Raw genomic sequence first — 27121 nt, 5'->3', positions numbered from 1 at the left:
TTTGTTTGTTACTAGTTGTTAGGGCCAAGCTTGGTACTGTTATGTTCAATCTTACTCCATTCAATATGGTGCTAAGTAAACAGTGACTGGAGCCAACATTTGTTACTAAACAGTCACTAAAGCCTGACATGTATCTGACAGAGTTCTGCATCTTCTGAAATCACTTTCCTTAGTTTATATCAAGTATCTGTCCATGAGTATTCTGTGTCAATTCTATAATTAACTCTTTATGCAGATTAAAAGCGACTAAAGGGTGCACAGAAATAATAGCAACCCAGGTTAGAAGCAAAGGATAACTGAGAAGGATAATTCCCAGTAGAACAATAAAGATAAGTGTAATGTGTTTGTAGAACAATGTGTTGGTGTTTTATGCTTATTTTATTATACAAGTAGCCCTCAGTTTACGCCAGGGTTAGGTTCCAGAAGGAATGGTTGTAAATCGAAACCGTTGTAAATTGAAACACAGTTTATAATGTAAGTCAATGGGAAGTGAGGAAGTTAGGTTCCAGGCCCCTCTCAAATTTGTCATAAGTAACACCTAATACATTATTTTTAAAGCTTTGAACTGTAATGCTAAACAGCATTATAAACCTAATAAAATAATCACACAAAACAGAATATATAATTAAACTAAGTTAAATGAACAAAAACATTTGCTAAACAGCATTATAAACCTAATAAAATAATCACACAACACAGACTTACTTGCATTTTTCTGCAAACAGTTCTTTCTGTGCATTCTAATCTGGACTGATTTATAGACAGGAAGATCTTGTTCCTTTGAAATCTGCTCGATAGCTCAGCTCAGGTCTGGTTAAACTGATTAATTTCAGCTTGCTTGGCTTGCATATCTTTGTTGCAACACAAGCGGACAGCTCCACCTACTGGCTTTTTTTAATCAATGCACTGCTTCTCAATGCTTTTCAATAGCAGTCACATGACTGAAAAAAAAGGTTGTTATTCTGAAACGGTGCATATTGAACCGTTGTAAACCGAGGGCCATCTGTATTTATATACTTTACTTTTTGGGTAAATATAGATTGTCAGGCTGGCTCTTTGGGCGGGTGAGTGGGGCACCTGCCAGAGCTCTGCACTTTGGAGGGCCCCATACAGTTATGAGGGGTGAGAAGGTGTAATAAGGTGTTATAGTTCTATTCCTTATATTAAACACACTGTATGTTGGGACATGGGTGGGCCATGCAGGGGACAGGGAATACAGGAAGAGAATAAGGGGGATTGACTGAGGGGCCCTGCTTTTTGTAGTGCACCATCAGATCTGCAGTTTGCTATTGTCCTCTGCAAGTGCGCCCCATATGGGTGAGATAATGCATCACATTGTGTTCCTGAAGCAAGCTTGGGCCTGAGCCAATACAGGCTTATTGCATAGGGAGTACACTGGAAAACAAAGACCTACACATGAGTTTTATCAAGGGAACTATGGAATTTTAATTAAAATGATTATGTTTAAGGTTTATTGACACCTTGAAACCCTAAATAAGATAGAGACTTATCACTAAAGTAGCTTCCCACTAAAGTCACATTAAAAAAATAGCTTTATTGGACAACCACATACAACAAACTTTGTTTCCAGTGTACATGCAGTAAATAAGGTATTTGTGTTTTTATTTTTAGAGGGAAACAGGCACAGGAGAACTGCTTAGAGAGACCGGAAGGGGCGGAGACACGCGAGACAGCAGCGTGTTGCGACTCTGTTGGGAAAGAGTCAGACCGCAAGAACCAGCAAGCAGCAGACCCAGTCCTTGGGGCCATTTTTTTCCGTTGCCGGCCCACGGACATCAGAGTTCCTACACTGGGACTCACCTGCTCAATACCCGGCCTATACCTCAGGTGTATGGAGGCTCGCCACCTGGGCCTACTGAGTATCATCGGAAGCGACGCTAGAGGTGGGCGTGAGTTTAACGCCAACACAGCACCTTGGAACCGTACCTAGCCTGCAAGAGCCGTGACGATAGAGGCACGGAGGTGATTACCCGCACAGCGTTTTTCACAACATAACAAGCCACTTGCCGAGAGGAATCCCCCCCGCGTGTTTGTGGACTCTGGTAAGGATATCAGAGAGGGGAGCCAATACAGCGGCCAAGAGAGGTGAGCGCAGTTTTGGTCACTGAACTCATCAAGACTATTGCCTCACACACCTACAAGCTACATATAAGGTACTGTTACTGTTTAATAAGAGAAATCTTGAGAGGGGCTCAAATCTGTGATTTCAAGTGTGTTGGAGCACAAGTGAGAATTCCAGCAAAGTCAGTCCTGTAAAGGGTCCTGTAAAGGGTGAAGGAGGGAAAAGTTGGTCTAAAGCCCAGTACAAGTATACTGCACAGGCCCAGTTGCACTCCCTATTACCCAGCTAATAACTTGGAGACTGACTGCCTAATAACAACTGAGACTGTCCCTGAAAAAGGTCCTTTTTTTTCTGTGCTTGCCTGCTTCTCACAGGGACAATAACATTTTGAAAAATTCCTAAATCCTGAAGGAACTGATTAAATCAGAGCTGTGAGATTTTCTTGTCCACACTGCACCCTGCTTATCAGTGGTGTCCTCACACAATACATGTACGCGTACCCCTGTGTACAGAACGCCACCCCTTGCGATCTGCTTGTGCACCCTGATGTGAATAGTGGCATATAAATAATAGGGGCAATGTCTGACTGTAAACAGATAACACGATTGGTATTTGGATAATTTTGCTTGTTACATAAAAAAAAATAAAAAATATATATAGATCTACTATCAATAACTGTAAATACGTTAACTTGAGTTATCCTCACTGCTAGATACAGGAGATTGCATACTGTGTACACCTATTCCTCCTTAATATTTCTCCCTGCTTCCCCTTAAACGGGAAAGGGTTCCTCTATTAATTGTACCAGAACAAATACCGACTATACATAGTTAATTGGTTATAGGCTGATGGTTATAGACTGATGTTAACGGTATTTCAATAAGGTAAATGTATGTCCACAAAATAACAAAATACCCTATAATTATTTCTTACTTCATGATACAGAGTATATACAAATGGATAGATAATGCAAAAGGGTTAACGTATATTGTTCTATACAGGTTTACTAATATTAGTCAAAGGATGTCAAATTGATACTAGTCAGGGCTAGTTTTCAAAACTGGTACATGGGATACACCCATAACCTGTTGTCTATAAGGGCTAATTAATTATTTGGCTGATTGATTCAACGGGAAAGCATATAACACTCGAAAGGGAACCCCTGTTGACCTCATAGCCCTGCTGTGTTTTTTTTCTTTTTTTTCTCTCCCTTTTCTTTCTACCTTTTTTCTGTCCTTTGTCAAAATAGCTTGAAAATGATAAGAGTCTCACTTAAGCTACAGGTCTATCTAAGTAGCCAAACTTACTCCTGTAAAAGAATTTGCACAATTTACAGGTAAGCTCCTGTAACCTGTAAGAACTACTATAGTCTTGAACCACAACCCAATCACACCAAAAAACAAATAAAAAAAAAAAAAAAAAAAAAACTAAACAAATATACACATATAGATAAAACACTCACAGTAGTGTTAATACACCTAAATAGATAATACAAACACATGTTTTCCTCTTTTTAAAAAAGGGGAAAAAAATCCTTTTTTTGTCTTTTTCATTGCACCCTTGTCTTTTTCGTTGCACCCTGTTCACCCTGTTCACTTTTCCTGCACTCCTCTTGCCCACCCTCTCTTCTACATGGAGAGGTTTATGACCAATTATAAAACACAACCATCAAACATGCCGGCCAAAACAAGAGACCAAAAAAAAAACAGAACTAGTATGGATAATATTGTAAATACCCCATTATTAGGTACCAGTACAGATGCCTCTAATTTTGAACCACAGGACATAGTGAAGCAGATAGCTGAACTTATGTTACCACAGTTTGAACAAATTAAGACAGATATTAGTAATCTAACGGTAGAAATTAAACAATTCACAATGAGGCTAAATGAGGCAGAACAACGCATCTCCGATTTGGAAGATGCGAATATAGTACAACATCAAACATTGAAGGATCAAGGTTCACATATAGCAAATTTACAAAATCAAATAAATGACCTAGAAGATCGTGCTCGTAGGAATAATGTGAGATTCCTAGGGATACCAGAGACAAGTGTGAACCAAGATCTAGACAAGCTTATCTCAATGATTATTCCACAGGAATTAGGAATAGCAATTAACGAGTTGCCCTTCGTAATTGAAAGAGTACACCGTATAGGCCCACTAAAAACATTACCGGATGGCACAACTAAGAGTAGACCAATTATAGCCAGGTTTCTTAACTTCCAAGACAAGGTAAAGTTAATGCAACAATATAGACAGAAGGCCCCATTTTCAAGGGAAGGCAAATCTATTTTAATGTTCCAAGATTACTCAATAGAGACCTCATTAAAACGCAGAGAAATTACGCCCCTATGTACAAAGCTAATTCAGGCAGGGATAAAAGCCACGGTCATATACCCTGCTAAAATTAAAATCTTGACAGAGGGCGAAAATAAGATTCTGCACACACCTGAGGAAGTTAGGGAATATGCAAAACTGAAAGACATTCTACTTTGAGAACGTGATAGATAAAATGACTGTGCCAGATAACTTTAATCCTTAGATCATGCTGTCTTTGGAATATGTACAGGTGAAAGAACCAGATGATGCTCAAATATTTTTCTCTTTTCTGCAGGGTCCTACGTACCCTTTTGTTTTGTGTTCCTTTTTTTTTTTTTTTTTTTTTCCTCTGCCCCCCCCTACCCCTCTCTCTTCTCGCCCCCCTGCGCCACCAAGCTTCTTAGAGCTTTAAACATGCAAGAGGCAGGCTGGGATGAACCCCATTTTTTAGTTAAATGATTAATTCTATTAATTTTGCCTCATGGAATGTAGGGGGTATTACATCGCCACAAAAACGAAAAAAGATACTAGCACAATTAAAAAGACATAAAATAGACGTCGCACTCCTACAAGAAACACATCTAAACGACATTGAGCTGAGTAAACTTAAATCCGACTGGGTGGGGGAAGTCATAGGCACACCATGTGTAAACAGGAAAAAGGGGGTGACATTTCTGTTTCATAAAAAGCTTCAATATAAAATTACAGGAAAAGAGCTAGACCCGAAGAAAGATACCTTATTATATAATTGGAGATAGCAGGTACCAGTCTAATAGTGTGTAACATCTATGGCCCTAATAAAATAGATAGAACTTTCTGGGCAAACCTGCAGACCAAGTTAATTGCTATTGCTGCAGACAACCTGATTATTGCAGGGGATTTTAATATAGTCAGGCACCCCACCCTGGACAGACTGAGACCATCACTAAATAGGAACAGCAAACAAGAAATTAATATTTACAAGAGCTTTTGTAATCCACTATGTCTTAAAGATATCTGGCGGGTGCAAAACCCAGACACAAGAAAATACACGTGTGAATCATATGCACATCGCACAATGTCTAGGATAGATTATTTTCTAATAAGTGAAAAATTGTTAAAATTAGAAATGAAGGCTGAAATACAAGAAATAATTATCTCAGATCATGCCATCATTACACTAAACCTTAAAATAAGAAACCCACAAGAAGGTAATTTAAGCAGATTCTTTTTCCCCAGGTATTTAGTGGCCAACACACAATTTAAGACATAGCTAAGAATAAAATGGGTAGAGTTTTTACAAACCAATGCATCACCAGATATAAAAACGGAAATTTTATGGGAGACTTTTAAAGCGGTGATAAGAGGCGAAATCAAAGCATACCTGGTAATCCTAAAACGCAAATACACGGCTAGAGATACTGAGTTGGCCTCACAATTGCGTAATGCATACAATTCATATATTAGCGACCCCTCTAGGGTATTATGGTTAGCTTACCAAAGAGCTAAAAAAGAGAGAGAGTTATTTTTTACACAGAAAGCTGCACAAGATGATCTTAAAAAGAGGCTTTTTTTTTATAGGCATGGAGGGAAAGCCGGTAAATTTCTTGCAAATATAACCAAACAACAAAAAAAGAGAGTCACAATTGGCTCCATCAAGACCACAACAGGGCGAATTACAAATATTAAAGAAATTCAAAATTACATCTCCTCATATTTCCAGGAAGTTTATGCTGAAACAACAGTTAATACACAAGCGAAAAAGAAATTTTGGAGGGAAGTCCAGGTCCCAAGGCTTGAGCGGGCTTGTTTAGATGAATTAAACTCTCCTATCACAATTACTGAAGTAATGAACGCCATTAAAAAAATGGCATCAAACAAAGCCACAGGGCCAGACCAGCTCCCTGCAGAGCTATATAAAATTCTTGCTGAAGACATTGCCCCATCGTTAACATCTCTGTTTAATCAATATTATATTGAAAATACTAATTGCTCAAAATACTTTGCTGCATCGCTAGTCGTTTTGATTCTTAAAAAAAACAAAAACCCAGAAGAAGTAGGGTCGTATAGACCGATCTCGTTGCTAAACAGCGACTATAAAATACTGATGTCTATAATAGCTCACAGAATCAAACAACTTAGTGGCCCTCTAATACATAAAGATCAAGTCGGCTTCATGCCAGGAAGAAGTTGTACACGTAATCTCCGTAAATTACAACTAATACTTAATTTGTACCAAAAACAACCAGACAAGAGAGGGGTCAAACTAGGTCCAGAGGCTGCAATAGTCTCAATTGATGCAGAGAAGGCCTTCGACTCCATCATTTGGGATCACCTCTTTACAGCATTACAGAAGTATGGAGTCGAGGGCCCTTTTCTCCAATTCACTTCTCTAATATACAAGTCGGCTACAGCTGCCGTTATTGTAAATGATACCCCGTCAAAATATTTCACTATACAAAAGGGAGTTAGACAGGGATGCCCATTGTCCCCCTATTTATTTAACCTTGCCCTAGAACCCTTGGCCACACAACTTAGGAAAGAATTGGACGGGATTAGGATAGGCAAAAGGAGAATAACAATATTACTTTATGCTGACGACTTGCTAGTATTAACCTCCAACACCAGTAAAAATGTTCCACTTTTAATACAAATGCTTCAAGATTTCAGTGCTTTTACAGGCTATAAAATCAATTCTTCAAAGTCAGAAATTTACTGGTTACATAAAAATATAAAATCTGTGCAATCCTTCCCTTTCAAGGAAGCAAAAGACTTTTTTGTGTATTTAGGTATTAAATTATCGACCAACTTCAGTGAGTGGTACGACCTTAACTACCCCTTAATCTTCTTGAAAATAAAACATGACTTGGAAAAATGGGCAAAATTTAAACTTACCCTAACCGGTAAAATAAACTTAATAAAAATGTTATTGTTCCCTAAACTATTATACTTAATGCAAAACTTACCGATCTTGATAAAAAAACAGGACCTTAAGGCATTTAAACAAGCCTGCATACAGTTTTTATGGGACAAGAAAAGAAGGGCAATAGCATATAAAAAGCTCTCATTACCCAGAAGAGAGGGAGGCTTTGCATTACCAGACATAGAGATTTACAATGCAAGTTGTATCGGAAAGATAGCGATGGACTGGCTAACGGGTGCGGACTATTACGCAGCCTTACATACTGAAGAATCCTTGACATACCCATACTCGCTTACTGCTTTACTACACACCCCCCCTGACAAATGCCCACATAAGATTAAAGGATTCCCTGTCATACAGATGGTGATTAAAACATGGCAAAGGATACTTAAACAGCTAGACATGGCAGTACCATACTCCAAATATCTACCTATCCAAGGTAATCCTAATTTTACACCAGGAATAAACTCAAAGATTTTTAAAAATTGGGCATCGAAAGGGCTTAATAAGGTTATACAACTAATAGATAGTGAATTAGGAGTATGTAAATCCTTTGCCCAAATCCAACAAGATTTTGAGATAATAAACAAGGAATTTTACGCATTTCTACAATGCCGACATTATTTACAAGGAATACTGCAGAATAGAGTAGAAATAGAGACTTGGGATAAAATAGAACCTGCCATAACTCTTTTTCGGGCAGGGAAGTACAATATTTCAACTTTATATAAACTTATTAACAACATCTCCGGGCAGAATAATTTGCAAAGACTAGCAGACACATGGCAGACTACAACAGAGCAAATTCAAGCAAGCTTTAACCGGGTTGATAGAACTACAATTGCCACTTCCTGGAGAGAATCACATACAAAAATTATAAATAGAACATATATTACCCCACAGATAAAGGCCAGATGGGATAAAACTTCAACATGCTGCCAGAAATGTAAAACTACAAATGCAGACCTAGAACATTGTTTCTGGAGTTGTAGAAAAATTAAAAAATTCTGGTATAAAGTTATAAATTGGGCGTGCAAAATTAACAAATGCAATATACAGTTCAAGGTTAAGCATATCTTTTTTTTAATAAGTCAAGAGGAGTCAATATATAAAAACACTCGCCAACTAAATACCCTAATTATCACGGGAAGACTTATGATATTAAAATATTGGAAAGCGCAGAAAGCCCCAAGCTTGAAGGAATTTATACAAAAACTTAAAAACCAATTAGTACTAGAACAAATGGACACGTCAATAGATTCAGAATATAAAATTAAACTATTTTTCCATAAATGGAAAAACATCATTATCAGCTTCCCCATAGAAATTCAAAAACAAATAATTGCCCCCTTTAGGGGTACTATCTATATGGAAACAGCTATTGCGAATGGTGACTATGACCTCACGTAGTTGGGTGGTGTAGGGGTGTCGGAGAGGAGACGGGGGGCCATGTTATCCTTTTTTTTTTTTTTTTTCTTTCTCCTCCGCGTTTTGTTTTACTTTGTCGTTTCTTTTTTTTTTTTTTTTTTGCTTCTTTTATGATAAGATAAAAAGTCAAAATTCAGCAATGTATTGTGTAATTATAAATATATGTCTGTTTTGTCATTTACTTTTGTCAAAATTGAAGGCAAACTCAATCCTTGCTTTTTCAGATTATTTGTAATCTATTTTCTCAATGCCTAATTGTTAAGACATTTACTTGGTATTTGTTGTTACATTGCTGTCTTTTTCACAAAATAAATATTTAAAAAAAAAAAAAATAGCTTTATTGGACAACCACATACAACAAACTTTGTTTCCAGTGTACATGCAGTAAATAAGGTATTTGTGTTTTTATTTTATTAAAACCAGTGGGGGCTTTTTGGTTACTGATGCATGGGTTCTATAATGTCCCAGCATTCCTTAAAGAAACACTTTTCTGGATTTGGGCCACATTGGATCATGGTACTTGGGAGTTTCATGGAGATAAGGGGGTCGCTATTAGAATCAGGGAAACTCCCTGAACTTCAGGGAGAGTTGGGATGTATGTAGTTGTCATCTATATCTCTACCTAAACTCCCCATATTTGGTCTCAGTCTCAGAATGAAAAGTCTTCAAAAATATCAACGTTTTCTTGAATTTTCCCCATTTCTCTTCACACAATGTGAGGTCGTATTTTTAGCCAGTGAGCAATAATATGGCAATTAAAACGAAAGAAAAACGTGTTGTGAATACGCATTTGTTATACTTTTAGAAAATGTGGGTGCTCCAGAAATATCACCTAAATTATATATTTGATAATTATGTACTTTTCCCCATTGTGTTCATAACTTAGCATGTTACGGAATCGGATGTGTAATAAACCAAAACACGGGTGACATGGAGAATCGTTTGACATACGTCAGAAATCCTACAGTGACAGTTTGTAGCACACACTACAGTTCCCATGATGCCTTGCATACTGAAGCGGAAGTGACGTGACACGGGCCTGTAGCACAGGGGGTGGGTGTATCCGGGGCCTTGGCGCTCTCCTTCCTTTCGCGCCGGTGGCTGTAGTGTGGCGGGTCCATGTGCGCAGCTCGTCCCTAACTGCGGGTAGACACACACAGCGCCGACGCTCCTCTTGCTCTCTGACAACCACAGACATGGACCCTAACATCATCATCGAGTCCCTGCGGGGGACCATGGACCCTGCTTTGCGGGAGGAGGCCGAGAGACAGCTCAACGAGGTGAGAGGCCCGAGGCATGCCCAGCATGTGATGGTGGGAGACAGCTGAGGGAGAGACCCCATTCACTTCAGTCTGCCCCTGCCTTATGGTGCGGTGACAAGTGACGGTCACCTGGTGACATTGGGGCAAACAGCTGTGCTCGCATTCTGTAGCAGCTTATCAATATATACCAGCAATGTGTAGTACCTTATGTCATTATATAGTAGCAAGTCATATATATATATATATATATGTGTGTGTATGTGACTTGCTACTATTATGACATACGGTGCTACTGATATGTGCGATACAAGTTATATATATATATATATATATATATATATCTGTCAGTTACTTGTATCACACACACACAGTAGTAGTAATGACTAGCACCTTATATCATTATATGTTAGCAATTCCTGTCCCACTGGCTGTGAAACACCGTGTCATCCACTTATATGTATATCTGTTACAGTGACTTTTATCACACACACACAGTAGTAGTAATGACTAGCACCTTTATATCATTTTATATATTAGCAATTCCTGTCCCACTGGCTGTGAAACAATGTCATCCACTTATATGTATATCTGTCACAGTGACTTGTATCACACACAACCGTATCAATGACTATCAGTGTGACCCAGACAGTTGCACACTAGCAAATTACATTGTCACTTTGTGAATAACGTTTTCCCTAAATCTACAGTTAAACATGTGTATGCTTAGTATAAATGTCGTCTTAAGGTGGTAACTAACTAACTTGAATGTGTACTACAAAATTGCAAATATACGATGTAAGGTGCTAGTCATTACTACTGCAGTGTGTGAGATACAAGTCACTGTCAGATCTAAAAAATATATATATATATATATATATATATATATATATATATATATATATATATATATATATATATATATATAAAATCTTACAGTGCAGTTGAATTGAGATGTAGTTGTTAGAGATGAAAATCCAGGGCTAAAGTTTTATGGAGTTAACAGCAGGAACATTTCTTTCGTTTATAATCTTAAAATTTCTAAAATGGTCCTTTTCTGAGGTGGAGGATAGTACAGTTGACACGTTTGACTTGACATGCTGTCTGTTTGTCACAAGCATCTGAGCAGTAGTTCTCAGGCCAAAAACTGGGGTGGAGAGTCATGGAGTGATGCTGTATGTCCAGCCCTCTTCCATTCATTTGCCCTCCTCCCTTTAGTCATTTCCTGTTCATGAAATAAACAGGGTAAATAGCATGATTCAAGATGACTTAATGAGACGCAAATTTCTTCCTTCCAAAAACTGTTGATGGCTCTATTGATTTCTATTCATATACATTTTATTTTGTTATGTAATCAACTTCATTTATCTTTTTCTGTCTCACTAAAATTTGTCTGTAATAAGTGTAGTTATAGGGAAACTTTTTGTAACACTGGAAAGGTTTAGAAGGGGGTGTGTGTGTGTATATGTATATATGTGTATATGTGTGTGTGTATATCTATATCTATTCCAGCTAGAATGAATCATCCCACCAGGTACAGCTACCTGGGTGCAAATATAGCCAATAAATAGTTCCAACAATTACTGCACTCAGGATTTGCATGAAAAAGTCAGCTTTAATGGATGTTGTTTCAGGCTACGCAAGTCCCTTTCTTCAGATCAAAAAACAGTCAATTTTTTATCTAAAGAAACGGACTTGAGTTCCCTGAAATGTCATCCATTAAAGCTGACTTTTTTTTCATGCAAATCCTGAGTATACAATTTTGAAGTACTTTTCAGCCTCTTAATTATAATTCACTTTTCCTGCTACCTTTTTACATCTTTATGTAGTACACAACAATGTAATTTATTCTATGGTGCAGCTTTATATACTGGTATATATTGTACATTTTCAGAAATTCCTGTAGTCTTCCAGAATTGTATTTCTAATACCCACGTAGAGGGAAGGACAACCTATTTGCAACTCCCAGTGATTATGTAGCCTTGCTGGACTTTAAAGACAACTTAAAGTGATGGTAAACTCTCCCCCTTTTAAAATCAGATCTGGAATGTAAGCGCTATTTTAGATGGAGTTTAATTCATTAGCTGTAATGAAGATGCAGTATAACATGCTTTTTAATATAGATATAAAATTCAAATACTGCATGCTCCCCTGCCCACTTCAAAAGTCAAATTTTCTGTGAGCTAACAGATTGAATTGTTGTCCAATCAGCGCTCTCCCCATATGGCACTTTTGTTGTAGCTAGAGCATTGATTGGAGAGTAATTCAATCATTTAGCTGACAGGAAAATTGACTTTTGAAGTGGGTGGTGTAACGTGGGGTATTTGAATTTCATATCTATATTAATAACTAAGTTATAGCGCATCTTCATTGCACATGATGAATAAAACTCCATCTAAAATAGCGCTTACATTCCAGATCTGATTTTAAAAAGGGGAGAGTTTACCATCACTTTAAAAACATTCCAGGAGACAAGGACAAAATGCTCTTTAAAGGGACACTGGACCCAAATTTTTTATTTTGTGATTCAGATAGAGCATGCCATTTTAAGCAACTTTCTAATTTACTCCTATTATAAATTTTTCTTTGTTCTCTTGCTATCTTTATTTGAAAAAGATCTGAACCTTGGACAGCACTTGTTTATTGGTGAATGAATTTATCCACCAATCAGCAAGAACAACCCAGGTTGTTCACCAAAATGGGCCGGCATCTACATTTACATTCTTGCTTTTCAAATAAAGAAACCAAGAGAATGAATAACATTTGCTAATAGGAGTAAATTAGAAAGTTGCTTAAAATTGCATGCTCTAACTGAATCACAAAGGAGAAAATTTGGGTTCAGTGTCCCTTTAAATTATTACTTTGCTGCCAATCTAAAAACTTCTCCGCTCTGTTTAATTGTGGCAAATACACTGCTGTTACCTGCACTTCTCGCTCCACTCGAAATGTGCTTTCCTTTTGCCAGATACGAGCCCAATGAGATTAGTTTTTGAAGCATAACCTACTAAATACCAATTCACTAGTATTATGGTTTCTATTACATTTCTCCTAAATGCTAAAGGCACCTAATCATTTAACACTGTAATGCACACAAGACACATGATTAGGAGGAGGGTGGAGCTTTATTTCACAATTTGTTTCTGACTTAAAAACTACATTCACAGGACACTGCACACTCTCATTTAGCAAGAGATCTAAAACCCAGGTGCACTTGTATTACCAAAATCCCCCTACTAGAAGCCACTATGTATTCATTTTACTTTAATATAAATACACACTAAGCCACTCAGGATTTTTAAAGTCTTGACCTAAGAACTAATTTTGCAGTCTTCATATTTCATTGTGACTTGTTTGGAAATTTCAAAGGGAGAGGATGCAGAATGATTTGTTGAAATTATTAAAACTCAGCAGTCTGCAATAATGTATGCCTTTTTAAGTTTAATGCATTATTTCAAGTCCTACAGCTGTCTGCATCTTAAAACTCAAATGAAACCTTTACCCCCTTTGCCTCTTTTTCTTGTAAAATGAAATCTAATGCAACTAATTCCCTTTCTCAAGATTCCCTTTTACCTTTAGTTTGGGCAGTAAAATGCTGGATATAGCTCAGTTTGTGACATTTATTTGGAAACTCAGAAGTTGCAAATTAAAACGAGTTAAAGAAGTGAACATGCTAGCTGGAAGGTGACGTTACTGTCCCTTTTTGTCATTTTGTCTTTGCTGTACTTTTTCGTCCCAACAGAATATTTTCTCTATATATCCATAATCCTTACTCCTTTATCCACTCACCCAGTCATAAGATTTGTTTTGTTTGTGGAGCCAATGAGTGTTAACAAGTTATTTGTGGCTGGCTATACTTGGGTTTCCATCACAAGTCTATAATATTAGTTAGTGATGCACCGAAATGGAAATTCTGGACCGAAACCAAATCCGAAAATCCGGGATGCACTTGGCCGAAAACTGAAACTGATACCGAAAATGTATTTTTTCAAATTAATTTTTTTATTTTTTTTTTTGCATAATTAGAACCCATAAAAAAAATCCCACACTTTTATTGAAAGTAACACACTAAAATTGGACAAAAATATCTTAAAACAATAATATGCCACACAATAATGTTACCAAGAAAAAGAAAAAAAAAACAGGCAAGCAATAATGCCATTTTCGGCCAAAATGTTTCTGCGACCAAAATTTTGGTGCATCCCTACTTAAAACAATTATAAATATCAATATACTGTATTATTCTTTATTTAGTTTTATGTAACAATCATATTTAACAGTTTTTTTTTTTTTTACTAATTATCCAAATAAAGTATAGTCCTAGAAAACTCATTATATGCAGAACAGTAAGTCAAGTAATAAACTTAAACAGCAGCTCTAGGCTAGCATCAAATTAGAAACATGCTACACAATAATTTTACCGAAAATAACAGGCTAGAAAACCGAAATAGCCAAAAATGCCATTTTCGGCTGAAACTTTCTGCAGCCGAAATTTCGGTGCATCCCTAATAGTTGCTTTTAACGGATGTTTTTGACAGTTGTTCCCACTTTATGCTTTGCGCAGATGCAACTGACCTCTGTCAGGGTTTCACACATACCAGTTGGGGCTTTGTAACTGGCTTCTATCAACGGCTAATTCTGTATATATTACAGAAACCTTAAAAAAACAAACCCCACACCAAATATTGCAGCTGACTGAAACTTGGGAGCCAGCTAAAGTTTTCAGTTAAATCTGTCGACCCTGGTTACAAGTTCATGTTTACCATATTTGGTTAATGCACTGAGCCTTTTTTTTTTTTTTTTTTTTTTTTGTTAAAAGTACAAAAAATACTTTTTGCTCAGAACTCATTTAACAGAGCCCACACAATTAGAAAATACAATTTTTATTAATGTTTTTGCTTTCGCTGACCACAGGATTAGAATTTCTGTAATTAAAATCTTGTCATTCTGTCCATGTCCCCTTGAGGAGATATTAAACTCCAGTTTTGTTTCATGAATATATGAAAGATCAGCAATTAAATGGGTTTTAATGAAAAAGGACAATATTTAAGTGATGGTAAACAAAAGCAGATTCTGCAGTATAATGTATGCAATGTGAGTATAGGCCATGTCTTATTGTGAACAAATATGCCTTTAAGTTACTCTCTGTATCTTAACTTCAAGGAGCTAAGCACTGCTCTCCGTGGGGGGTTATGCCAATCAATCTATGATGTAAACACTATTATATATACTAAAGTCATTCTACCATGCCTGCGCTCTACACACGGGTCTAGCTGCACATGACTGAGCCGTTGCCTGCGTCGTATACACACAGGTCTAGCTGCACATGACTGAGCCGTTGCCTGCGCCGTATACACACAGGTCTAGCTGCACATGACTGAGCCGTTGCCTGCGCCATATACACACAGGTCTAGCTGCACATCTAGTATACTGCTATTTGGCTTCATCGCTTTGTCATAAGTAAAGTTAAAGGGACATTCCAGCCACATTTTTTCTTTTATGATTTCGAAAGAGAATGCAATTTTAAACATATTTCTAATTTACTTATATTATCTAATTTGTTTTATTCTCTTGATATTCTTTGATGAAAAGCATATCTAGATATGCTCACTAGCTGCTGATTGGTTGCTGCACATAGAAGCATCATGTGATTGGCTCACCATGTGCATTGTTTTTTCTTCAAATAAGGATATTTAAAAAATTAAGCAAAATAAATTATGGAAGTAAATTGTAATGTTGTTTAAATTTCTATTCTCTATCTGAATCATGAAAGAAAGATTTTGGGTTTAGTGGCCCTTTAAAGGGGAAAGTTAAAAGAATTCTTTAAAGTCCAGAGTTGGATCGGACATACAATAACACTGCATAGATTACATTACAGAGCAATGTGTGCATTATGTTTAATAGCTATGTAAGTAAAAAGCATTTTATATTCTTGTGCACAAACAGCATGTCTTGCTAGTTTCAACAAGTGGTCTGCTGGTGTGTGTGTCCCAAAACAGGATATGCACACCTATAGAAAAAATAGATATTACATAGCTGGGTGCTAAATCAAAAACTGCATACAGTATCATTGTTTAAGACAGCACAGTATAAAACATAACTTATTTCAGTGCCTAACTGGCACCTATATCAAATGGCTTTAGTTCATGAATTAGAATTTATCCGAACTGGATATATACTGGCTCCTAAAGTTTGCATGCAGCATGCCACTCTATTATAGGGCTTAACAAATTTCTTCAGATTTGCATTCAGTGTTCTCCCCATGACCTATTTAAATGGGCACACCACCTGGCTGATTTTACTGAACACCCAGAAAAACATTAAAGTGATGGTAAATCAGAGCGTTTAACAAATTCTAGCATTTACCATCACTAAAAATAAAGTGGAGTTTAAAGGGAAACTGAACCCAATTTTTTTTTCTTTCATGATTCAGATAGAGCAGCAATTTTCTAATTTACTCCTATTTTTCTTCCTTCTCTTGGTATCTTTATTTGAAAAAGCAGGAATATAAGCTTAAGTGCCGGCTCATCTTTGGTTAAGCACCTGGGTAGCGCTTGCTGATTAGTGGCTAAATGTGCTATCCAGGGTTCTGAACCAAAAATCGTCCTATGCTTACATTCCTGATTTTTCAAATAGATTCCAAGAGAACGAAGAAAAATTTAGTAAATTAGAAAATTGCTTAAAATTGCGTGCTGAGTCATGAAATAAAAAAGTGTTCAGTATCCCTTTAAGTTGTCATTTATTTATTTAAAAAAGGGGTTAAACTCACCCTTTCTGCGCCACTGCAGTTTGCTAAACTCAGCGGCTCTGGCTGCCCACTGCATAAGCGCTCGTCTACCAATGAGGTGACGGTTCCACACCTAAACCACGGCTATTGGTCTAGAGGTGCAAACATCACCTCATTAAAGGAGAGCGTTTTGCCGTGAATGGCCATAGCCGTTGAGCGAGCTGCAGCAGCACAGTCAGGGTGAGTTTAGCACCCTTTTTTAATAAATGACTTAAACTCCACTTTATTTGTAGTGATGGTAAATCCTAGCGTTTGTTAAATGATCACATTTACCATCACTTTAAGCCAATATTAAGCTAAACTTGCCAATTTCATTTTTCAATGTTCTTTGCACAATTATTATTAATTTTATTAAATTACGCAATTTGTGCTTTGCATAGATAAGTAACGTTTATTAAGCAGAAAATGTTATAATGCAATTTACACAGTGCCCCCCCCCCCCCCCCCCACGACCGCTGTCTGGCAATGTTTTCTGTTGAGAGCTCTTGCAATGCATTGTGTAATTGCTGATATCTAGAATACTTATACAAATTTACTTTAAAGGAACATTAAACCACAATTTTTTTTTTCCTTATTAAAGTAGAGAATACAGTTTTAAACATTCAAATTTGCTTCTATTGTTTAATTTGCTTCATTCTTTAGATATCCTTTGTTGAAGAAATAGAAATTCACATGGGTTAGCCAATCACACAAGGCATCTATGTGCAACCACCAATCAGCAGCTTCTGAGCCTATCTAGATATGCTTTTCAGCAAAGGATATCAAGAGAAGGGAGCAATTTAAATATTAGAAGTAAATTAGAAAGTTGTTTAAAATTGCATTCTCTTTCTAAATCAAGAAAGAAAAAATGTTTCCTGTCCCTTTAAACGTTACATTTTATGTACTTTGTCCACGTGTTTGTCTTTTACATAAAACAGGGAGTAGCTCTCACACTAGAGAGATTCCTTGCTGGCAAATGCTTCCTAGCTGTCTTTGGTCTGAATGTGGATTCCTAAGATTCCAATGGCGGAAACTGCAGGCGTCATAAGGAAAGTTTAAGAGTTTCTTGAAACACCTCAGAGTTGTTTCCACTAAGCTATTTAATTTTTTAGCCACAATCTAGTTTGCTATAGTTAGACATGGAACCCACTATAAATAAGTCAATATATTTACTTTGTTCTTTTGGTGTCATTTGTTGAAAAGCAGCCAAGTAAGCTTAGGAGAGTTAAGTGTCTGGAGAACTATATGGCAGCAATTATGGTTTTAAGAATGTTAATCATTTGCAACCTACCTAGATATGGGGGGAGAGAAAGGGTGATCATACAGAGGGATGAGATAAGAGGGTGGGAAATCGATCTGGGAGGGGGAAGGGGCTAAATGAGGTGGGGAGCAGCTACACAACAGGAAAAAATGTTTTTTTTTTTTGTTTTTTTTTTTTTAATTTTTATTTACTAAAGTTGGCAAATTTGGGTAAACTGGGTACTAGCAGACAGCTGCCAGTACCTAAGATGGCAGGTAATGGGTATAGGGGGAGGGTTAGAGAGCTGTTTGTGGGGGGATCCCACACTGCGATGTGTGTGTGTATATACTGTATGTATATTACCAAAAAGCAATGCCATATATGTCCGCTATTTCTGAACAAAGGGGATCCCAGAGAAGCATTTACAACCATTTGTGCCATGATTGCACAAATAATTTCACTGAGAAACCTAAAGTTTGTGAAAGTTAAATTATATATATATATATATATATATATATATATATATATATATATATATATATATATATATATATACATATATATATACATACACATACATACACACACACACAGGTATACCTCACTTTACAGCGCTTCGCTAATACTGTACAGGTTTACCTCACTTTACAGCGCTTCGCTAATACTGTACAGGTTTACCTCACTTTACAGCGCTTCGCTAATACTGTACAGGTTTACCTCACTTTACAGCGCTTCGCTAATACTGTACAGGTTTACCTCACTTTACAGCGCTTCGCTAATACAGCACTTTGTGGAGCTGAAGTTCAACCTCCAAGGATTTTGAAACAGTGCTGTAATCATGCGCAGTTCACTCTGTTTACAGCATTACAGTGCAATCTGTGTCTCTGTGCTATAGTCTGGCAAATTGTACTACAGTAATTGTCACTATTTTACAGGTACAGTATTTATTGAATACTAATTGAATACTGTGCTGTGCTAGTGTTAAACTAATCGTAGTGCTATTGCACCTCTAATATAAGTTAAGTAAAACATGTTTTCAAGTCTTTAAACACACTGGCAAGTGAAAAGAAAGCTAAAACTGTCTTGTTTAACTTTACAGCGGGGCTCCGGTCCCTTAACCCGCTGTATGATATATATAGATATATATATATATACCATACCAAAATGGGTCTAGATCAATACTTTGGGTTGTCTACTAAAAATATATATATCATTTTTGATAGGTAAATATAAAAAAAGGCTCTATTTCTGTTTAAATGTAGTGATGACAAAAATGCTCTGGTCTTTTAGGGAAGTTTTAGTCTGAAATGCCCGGTCCTTAAAGGGTCAGTAAACTCCAGAGGATGTAAAAGCTAACGCTAACATCCTCTATATCCTTATAATCTAACCACATTGTTAATTTTGACAAAAAATAAAATTGACATGTTTTATTAAATCATAAGTTTTGCAGCCTAACGTTACTCTATGTCCGTTCTCCAGCCCCTCCACGGCATCTCCAATGTGGGCGGTATAGACCAACTCTGTACTTCCCACATGCAAATGATGTGACTCACATTTATCCTCCCACTGTAGCTCGCTCACGCTCCTGTGTCTAGTATATGCAATCTTGGAAGCATCGAACGCTTGTCGTGAACTTTTGATTTTGGGCATGCGCAGAACTAGGAATAGCGGAACCCAGAAGCAGATGATGTTGTCGTGCGCGCGTTCACATAGCAGGTACATAGCACGACCGATATCAACATTATTGGATGAATGGGGATTCTTCCAATATATTGAAAAAAATCGGCGGTCATAGAGGCAGACAGTGAATACACAAGTGGTACAAGTTTGAGTTGAAGATAGATAAGACAAAAACTGTTATTTAAACATTTGATGAATTAAACGTTGGTTAAATACATGTTGCACATGTAATTTTGACTGTGGAAATTCGGAGTATACTGTCCCTTTAAGGGGTTTATGATTCTTTTAAGTCTGTACTAGTTTGTACATTGATTTGGTAAATTTATTGTTTCAGGCTGTCTTGTTGCCATAATCAAAATAGATAAATCTTTGTGCTACTTTTTGGTTAATCTGTGGCATTCTCAGTAATTCTCTGCCTTGCGCCACAAGAATCTCCCCTAGTTTTGGAAACTTCAAGCGCTCCCTAAAGACTCTACTGTTCAGGGATACATACAACCTACACTTACCTTTCTTTATACCGTTTCCTCTCCTCCATTGTCATCCCCCTGAACCCCCTTAGCATGTAAGCCTAAAAGCCCAGCTGCTTGCAGATCTCCTTCTTTAGAGCTGACTACAACAGTGCGACTCTTGGCAGGGCCCTCTACCCGTCTGATCCCTATAAATGTTTCCTTGTATTTCACCTATGTTTATAGCGCTGCAGAATCTTTTGGCGCTCTACAAATAACTATGTAACTATAATAATGTTTGATTCACTTATCAACCCCTGAAGTAGTAATTGGCATAGATTTAATTATTGAGAAATTCGCTTTTTAAAGGAAACTAGTAATATTTGATACTAGACGTGTGCGTTCAAAGGTTTCGGTACCTCTAAATGTTCAAGAATGAGTCTTCTCTTGCCAGTCGGCTATTTTTGGAGCTGAATTTATACTTTTACAACAGTAACACTACTGCATTGCCCAGATTTTAGTGTTGCTTTTTCACAAGTATAAATTTGCCTCTGAATATAGCAGACTGCTGTGAAGGGCAGCTGCCTTTTCTGAAACCTCCAAATGCAAATTTCACATTCCATTTGAAGTGTTTGTTTTAAGGAAATATACAGAAAAATCCCTCTATTGAACTTTTTTCATTTGCCTGTGGCATGCTAAGGGGTAGGCTATGTGAATGCATATACACTTCTTATGGTGCAAGTCCCAATGATGTCATGCAAACCATAGGCAAGCAGCAGAAGCTTGTGCACAAACTGAAGAATTTACACACAATGTTTCTAATTGTTGCTACGCATTTCAAATTCTGATTTTATGTCACATGAACTGAAACTACTGTTTAGCTGAAAACTATCTAGGTCTTTTAATAAGTGAACAGCCTCTAAAACTATTTAAGATTAAAGATTAGAGAACTGGCACTAGATATAGTGTATAGAGGAATAAATGGATAATGAATCCGGTGCTACCCTAAAATATGTATAAGTAGAGATTGACAGGTAAGAGAACCTAAAGTTAAGGGTTTAATATAGCACTCATTCCTACTAATGTTAGTTATATAAAAAATTGAATTTTTATTACTTAAAGTTAAAATAATAAAGGGGATTCACCCCTTATTGTACCCGCTAACTCGCTGTACACCTTGCCCCCCTGTTTCCTGGCCGATAGCAGCTCCCTCGGCTTCAGGTGACAGGGACAAGGGACAGCAATTAAAACCAATATAAATGTGCACCGAGGTGCTTACAAATTCCACAAACGCGTTTCGGCTGTGTAAATCAGCCTTTATCAATGTGTAAGAGCAAACCGAGGCCCGGGTGCCACCCTCTTATATAGTGCTAACACAAACTGTCTCCACCAATCCACTTCGGCCTTTGACAACGCCCCTCACCGCACCAATAGGACACTGTGCATTCGAGGCGTATCCTAATGCATGCATTTGATAGGATAGCCTGGAGCGGCTTCGTCTCTGCTGGTTTTTGATTGGTGGATAAGAAGATAATGTTGAGAATAACAATCTTAACATCATTAATCTTTCTGATAAAATTCTAACCCCCATACATATAAGTGCATTAAAGAAAGGCCTATCTTTTGTACCCTCCAATCGTATTAACAAATTTGAGGCGATAAAAGACACACATTTGTTTGTTAGAAAAGTGCTACTTAAGAAATATTTCTCGAATTCTGATGATTCTGACAGTTTAACCACCACTGAGACAACTGACAGAACAGCCCTTAACGATTTAATATCTTTACTGGAAGATAATGAATCAGTAACTAGTGAGTTGTTATCCAATAATGACAATTGGAGAGAGATCATAAAAACCAAGTCCAAATTTGTCCCCCCAAGCACTATTTCACCTCAAGCCGTTACATTTTTGAATCTAGTATGTCAGGATATAATAGCTATGAATGAAGATACATGTGACATCAATAATATGACTAAACCTGAAATGGATGCAATAAAAGAAATGACTGAATGGACAGATGTTCAGATTAAGAATAGTGACAAGGGGGGTAACATCGTAATTTGGCCAACTACAATGTATACAGTAGAAGCCATGAAACAACTCACAAATAGTACTAATTACAAAAGACTTTTGGGCAACCCTACAGAGAACTTCAAAGAAATATATCATAAATTGATCGATACAGCACTTAATGATAAGATTATTGACCAAAAAGAATACAACTATTTAATGGTAACCAATCCTAGAGTAGCTACCTTATATCTATTGCCGAAAATCCATAAAAATATCTTATGCCCACCGGGGAGACCAATTGTCTCAGGGATAGGATCTTTGACAGAAAAAGCTAGCAGATACGTTGATGCAAGGTTAAGAAGCATTGTTGAGGCTCTACCATCGCACACTAGAGACACGATGCACATTTTGAATAAAATGCAAAACATCACAATTACTGAACACTCTATCTTAGTAACGTGTGATGTAGAGTCCCTTTATACGAGTATTAAAACAGAATGGGGCATCAAAGCTATAGCTCATTTCCTACAAAAAGATACTGATATGGATTTAGCTACCAAAGAGTTTATCATTAAACTACTGAAATTTGTTCTCACACACAATTACTTCGTGTTTGATGACAAATTTTTTTTACAAGTCTGTGGCACCGCAATGGGCACATCTTGTGCGCCAACGTATGCCAATATATACCTGGGCTGGTGGGAAGAGATGATTGTGTTCAATGAACATATGAACCAGTATACACAGTACATCTCCCACTGGTCCAGGTATATAGATGACATTCTCCTTATATGGGAAGGTCCAATGGAGATACTCAATGAATTCATTGAATTGCTTAATATCAATCCATTTGGATTATATCTAACTTACAATGCTAATTGTGAAAAAGTTGAGTTTTTGGACCTAACCATCTCTAAATATAATAACAAACTAGTGACGGACACATATAGAAAAGCTACTGCAACAAACAATATTCTGCATGCACATAGCAACCATCATCCGTCTACAATCACCAGTTTACCATATGGTGAATACCTTAGAATAAGGAGAAATTGCACAGACCTAAACTCTTTCAAACAAGCTGCAAGAGAATTAAGAGACAGACTACTTCTAAGGGGCTACTCGAAGAAATTACTAGCCAAGGCGTACCAAAAAGCACTAGCCAAAAATAGGTCGGATCTTCTAAAACCGAAAAACAAAAAATGTGAATCAGATGAGAATAACATGAGATTCATATCCACCTACAATAACCAAAGTGAAAAAGTGAGCTCTATTGTTAAAAAACATTGGCACATCCTCCAAAGTGATGAACGTTTAAAAGGATTGATACCGGAAAGACCATCTTTTACGTTCAGACGTGCCAGAAATTTAAGAGACAATCTCACACAAAGTCACTTTGACAGAAACAGAAATAAAAAGCCAATATATCAAGGCTCCACTCCGTGTGGCCATTGTAAAATCTGTCAATTCATGACCAAAAAAGACTCTATAACTGACAGATTTTCAAAAAATTGGAAAATTAAAACTCATATTAACTGTCAGAGTGAGAATGTCATTTACTGTCTATCATGTTCATGCAATTTAATATACACAGGCATGACAACTCGTAAATTGGGTACCAGAATAACTGAACATCTCAGTAACATACGTAATGCCAAAAAAGATATGGAAGAAGGCAAAAAAATCACAAGTGTAGCAAAACATTTCCTGCTTAACCATGCAGGTAAAACTACATCCTTCGAGTGTTGGGGTTTAGAAAAGGTTAAACCGGGCATTAGAGGTGGTAGCACTGAGAATACTCTGTTACAAAAAGAAACGAGCTGGATATTCAAACTGAACACAGTAATGCCACACGGAATGAATGAAGCAAATAATTATTGGGTTTTTTTGTAAAGTAGGAGGAAGAGGAATCTTATTATCTTTCAGAATCTGTATTTAAAACAATACTTTATGATGTAGTATAAATGTTAAATGAAAAAGTTGATTTTAGTTTAAATAACAATCAATGACAACTAAACACATCTACAATGCTCGAAAGGGAATACAAGATGATTAATACTGTCAATATAAAATCAACACTCATATAGTACATCATGCATATAAGTAACAAGTTGTTTTGTCTTAAATGTGCCGCCCATAGTGCGTTATCTGTTCTCCCCTGTTAGTTGCCAACTACGACTATAATTTAACAACTACTCTCATAAACAGCCTCCGTTCATAAACAGCATATACAATTAATTCTAAACACAATGTATATGTATTTTCATACTAATACTAATATGTGTGGATTATCTATCTATGTTTGTAAGTAATTATTTAAGTCTTACCATACTAAGATAATATGCTAAGATTATAACAGGAGTACTATACATCTTTACCTAAGAGATGATATAAACATATTTGTCTTTATACTCCAGCTAGGCAATACTCTGTCCACCAGTTAATAGATCTGACTCAAAGCATCGAAATGAAGCATTAAGAACAATAATACCACTGTGATATAGAGCTAAATGTCAGTGAGAGTAATTCTCCTTTCCTTTGTTTGAAAATCCTGATACATGCAGTGCATATATGTCAAAGGTAATATACTGTCTGTGATTAATGACTATGTATTACCATATGCATGAACACAGAATAATGATAAAGTCTGCTTAATCAGATTACGACTATTCGTGCAGACAGGACAGCCTAACACTGAATTGCAACATACATTCGCTAACAGACTTAAAATCGAACAGTCATATATAGCAATGATGATTTCAGCTAGTGAGTATCATGAGACGATGGACATTACAAATAACCAAATATGTTTTAATGCAAGGAATTGTATTTGTTTATTGATCGAGTACAAGTTGTTATTATGCGCCACCAATCAAAAACCAGCAGAGACGAAGCCGCTCCAGGCTATCCTATCAAATGCATGCATTAGGATACGCCTCGAATGCACAGTGTCCTATTGGTGCGGTGAGGGGCGTTGTCAAAGGCCGAAGTGGATTGGTGGAGACAGTTTGTGTTAGCACTATATAAGAGGGTGGCACCCGGGCCTCGGTTTGCTCTTACACATTGATAAAGGCTGATTTACACAGCCGAAACGCGTTTGTGGAATTTGTAAGCACCTCGGTGCACATTTATATTGGTTTTAATTGCTGTCCCTTGTCCCTGTCACCTGAAGCCGAGGGAGCTGCTATCGGCCAGGAAACAGGGGGGCAAGGTGTACAGCGAGTTAGCGGGTACAATAAGGGGTGAATCCCCTTTATTATTTTAACTTTAAGTAATAAAAATTCAATTTTTTATATAACTAACATTAGTAGGAATGAGTGCTATATTAAACCCTTAACTTTAGGTTCTCTTACCTGTCAATCTCAGCCTCTAAAACTGTCACATCCGCTTTTCTAGGCTGTGCTTTTCTAATGCATTTCTCTTGATGACTCAACTGTGTGTGAAAGAGAAGAGCTCTGACCCTCCTGTACCCTGGCACAGTCTTGCTTTACAGGTTAAGAATTCCTGGCATAATGATGAACTTTCCTTTAGATATTCACAGGTTGTTTTTACCACCAACGTAATCCTGGTCAATCTTAAAATTATACCCCCTGCTGTAGTACTCTAGTGACAATGCATTTTAGTTAAAGGAATACTATAGCAAAATGAAGATAAATTACAATGTATATACACACTGTGTGGAGTGATTGCTATTACAAACTGTTGACAAAATAGACACTTTATTAATTCACTGATAATTTGGGTTTGTATGTGATCAAAAACAAAATGACACTTGCTCTTTTGGTTGTAAAGGTATTGTGCCATTCCTGCATGACACTGTACACCCGGTCTAACAGCTTAGTGTATATAAAGCTGCCTTTCAAACAGTAGCCAAATCATATGCAGAAAATTAAAACCTTTTTTATTTCTTTTTGTTTTCTAGTCTCATAAGTCTGTGACTTTCGTGTCAACTCTTCTTCAGATTACCATGTCTGAGCAACTGGATTTACCAGTAAGGCAAGCAGGCAAGTATGATTTTGAAAAAGGGCGTTGTATTTGTATATGCTATACATCAGAGGTCGACAAATCTGTTTAAAACAGTGGTGTTTCTATATAGATAAAGCAGTGGTATTTGTATATAGATAAATATAGAGAAAAACCGAAAAAGTTAGGAGCCAGGGGTAACATTCTAGGAGCCAGTGGCTCTCTGGGTCCTGCGTTTGTCGAGCCCTGCTATACATTCTGTGAGGCATTACATTGCAAAAGATTTGCGTAAAGTTTTTTTTTTTTTTTTTATACTTTGCCGGATGTTTTAGGGCTTTCCAAGTCTAGAGCAGTTTAGGTGTACACCCCTTATAACTGATGTTGTGGTCATCCAAAGGCTGAAACAAATATTATTCTGAGCAAAGTGCTCTGTGTACGGAGGCAAACTGCAATAATATGGTTTTGCATCATGATTTTTATTGTTTAATCTACCATGCAGACTTTTTATTTTTTATCCTGTTTGACAAAACCTGGCTGTATATACCAAGGGAAAAATACTAATTACAGGCTTTAATTAGATCATTTTAAACTAAAAGTAATTGCCAAATATTTTTTATTTTAATGCGACAAAAAGAGAACAGTTAATTTTAAGAGCTTTGTATGTCTGCATTTTGCATGTGCTGTTTTTGATAAAAATCGTATAACTTATTCAAGCAATGAAATGTTTTCAACCTCTACTTTTTTTTTTTTAAGTGTTTTTTTTATTTTTTTATTAAATGTTACAAGTGTTACTAGATAAGAGATAAAATAGGGAACAATGGTATATATCCGAGCTCGACAAACCAGGGTTCCACTGTTGTCTCATAAGTAGGTCCTGGCACCCTAGTTTAACGCTGCCAGCCGCACGTTGGAATTAGCCTGGTGTGGATAGATCCTTTCTAGGCCATGTGGCTGGGAACTGCAAGTCTCCTAATGCAGCTTGGCCAGTGAGGCACAGGTCCAGTATGGGAAAAGGTTCGT

General features: G+C 36.9%; 1 protein-coding gene across 1 annotated transcript in view; it reads left to right on the top strand.

The window, feature by feature from the left end:
- The first annotated feature begins 9810 nt into the window (after positions 1-9810).
- Positions 9811-27121, top strand: part of IPO7 (importin 7) — a 112298-nt gene continuing 94987 nt past the window's right edge. Inside the window, exons 1-2 of the mRNA XM_053720597.1 lie at positions 9811-10015; positions 26061-26142. Of these exons, the coding sequence (XP_053576572.1) occupies positions 9932-10015; positions 26061-26142 (166 nt within the window). The 5' untranslated portion in view covers positions 9811-9931. The remainder of the gene's footprint in view (positions 10016-26060; positions 26143-27121) is intronic.

The sequence above is a fragment of the Bombina bombina genome, chromosome 7, assembly GCF_027579735.1.
Source record: "Bombina bombina isolate aBomBom1 chromosome 7, aBomBom1.pri, whole genome shotgun sequence".
Classification (NCBI taxonomy): Eukaryota; Metazoa; Chordata; class Amphibia; order Anura; family Bombinatoridae; genus Bombina; species Bombina bombina.
Note: the sequence above shows the minus strand (reverse complement) of the source record. Positions and strands in the feature narration are given on the sequence as shown.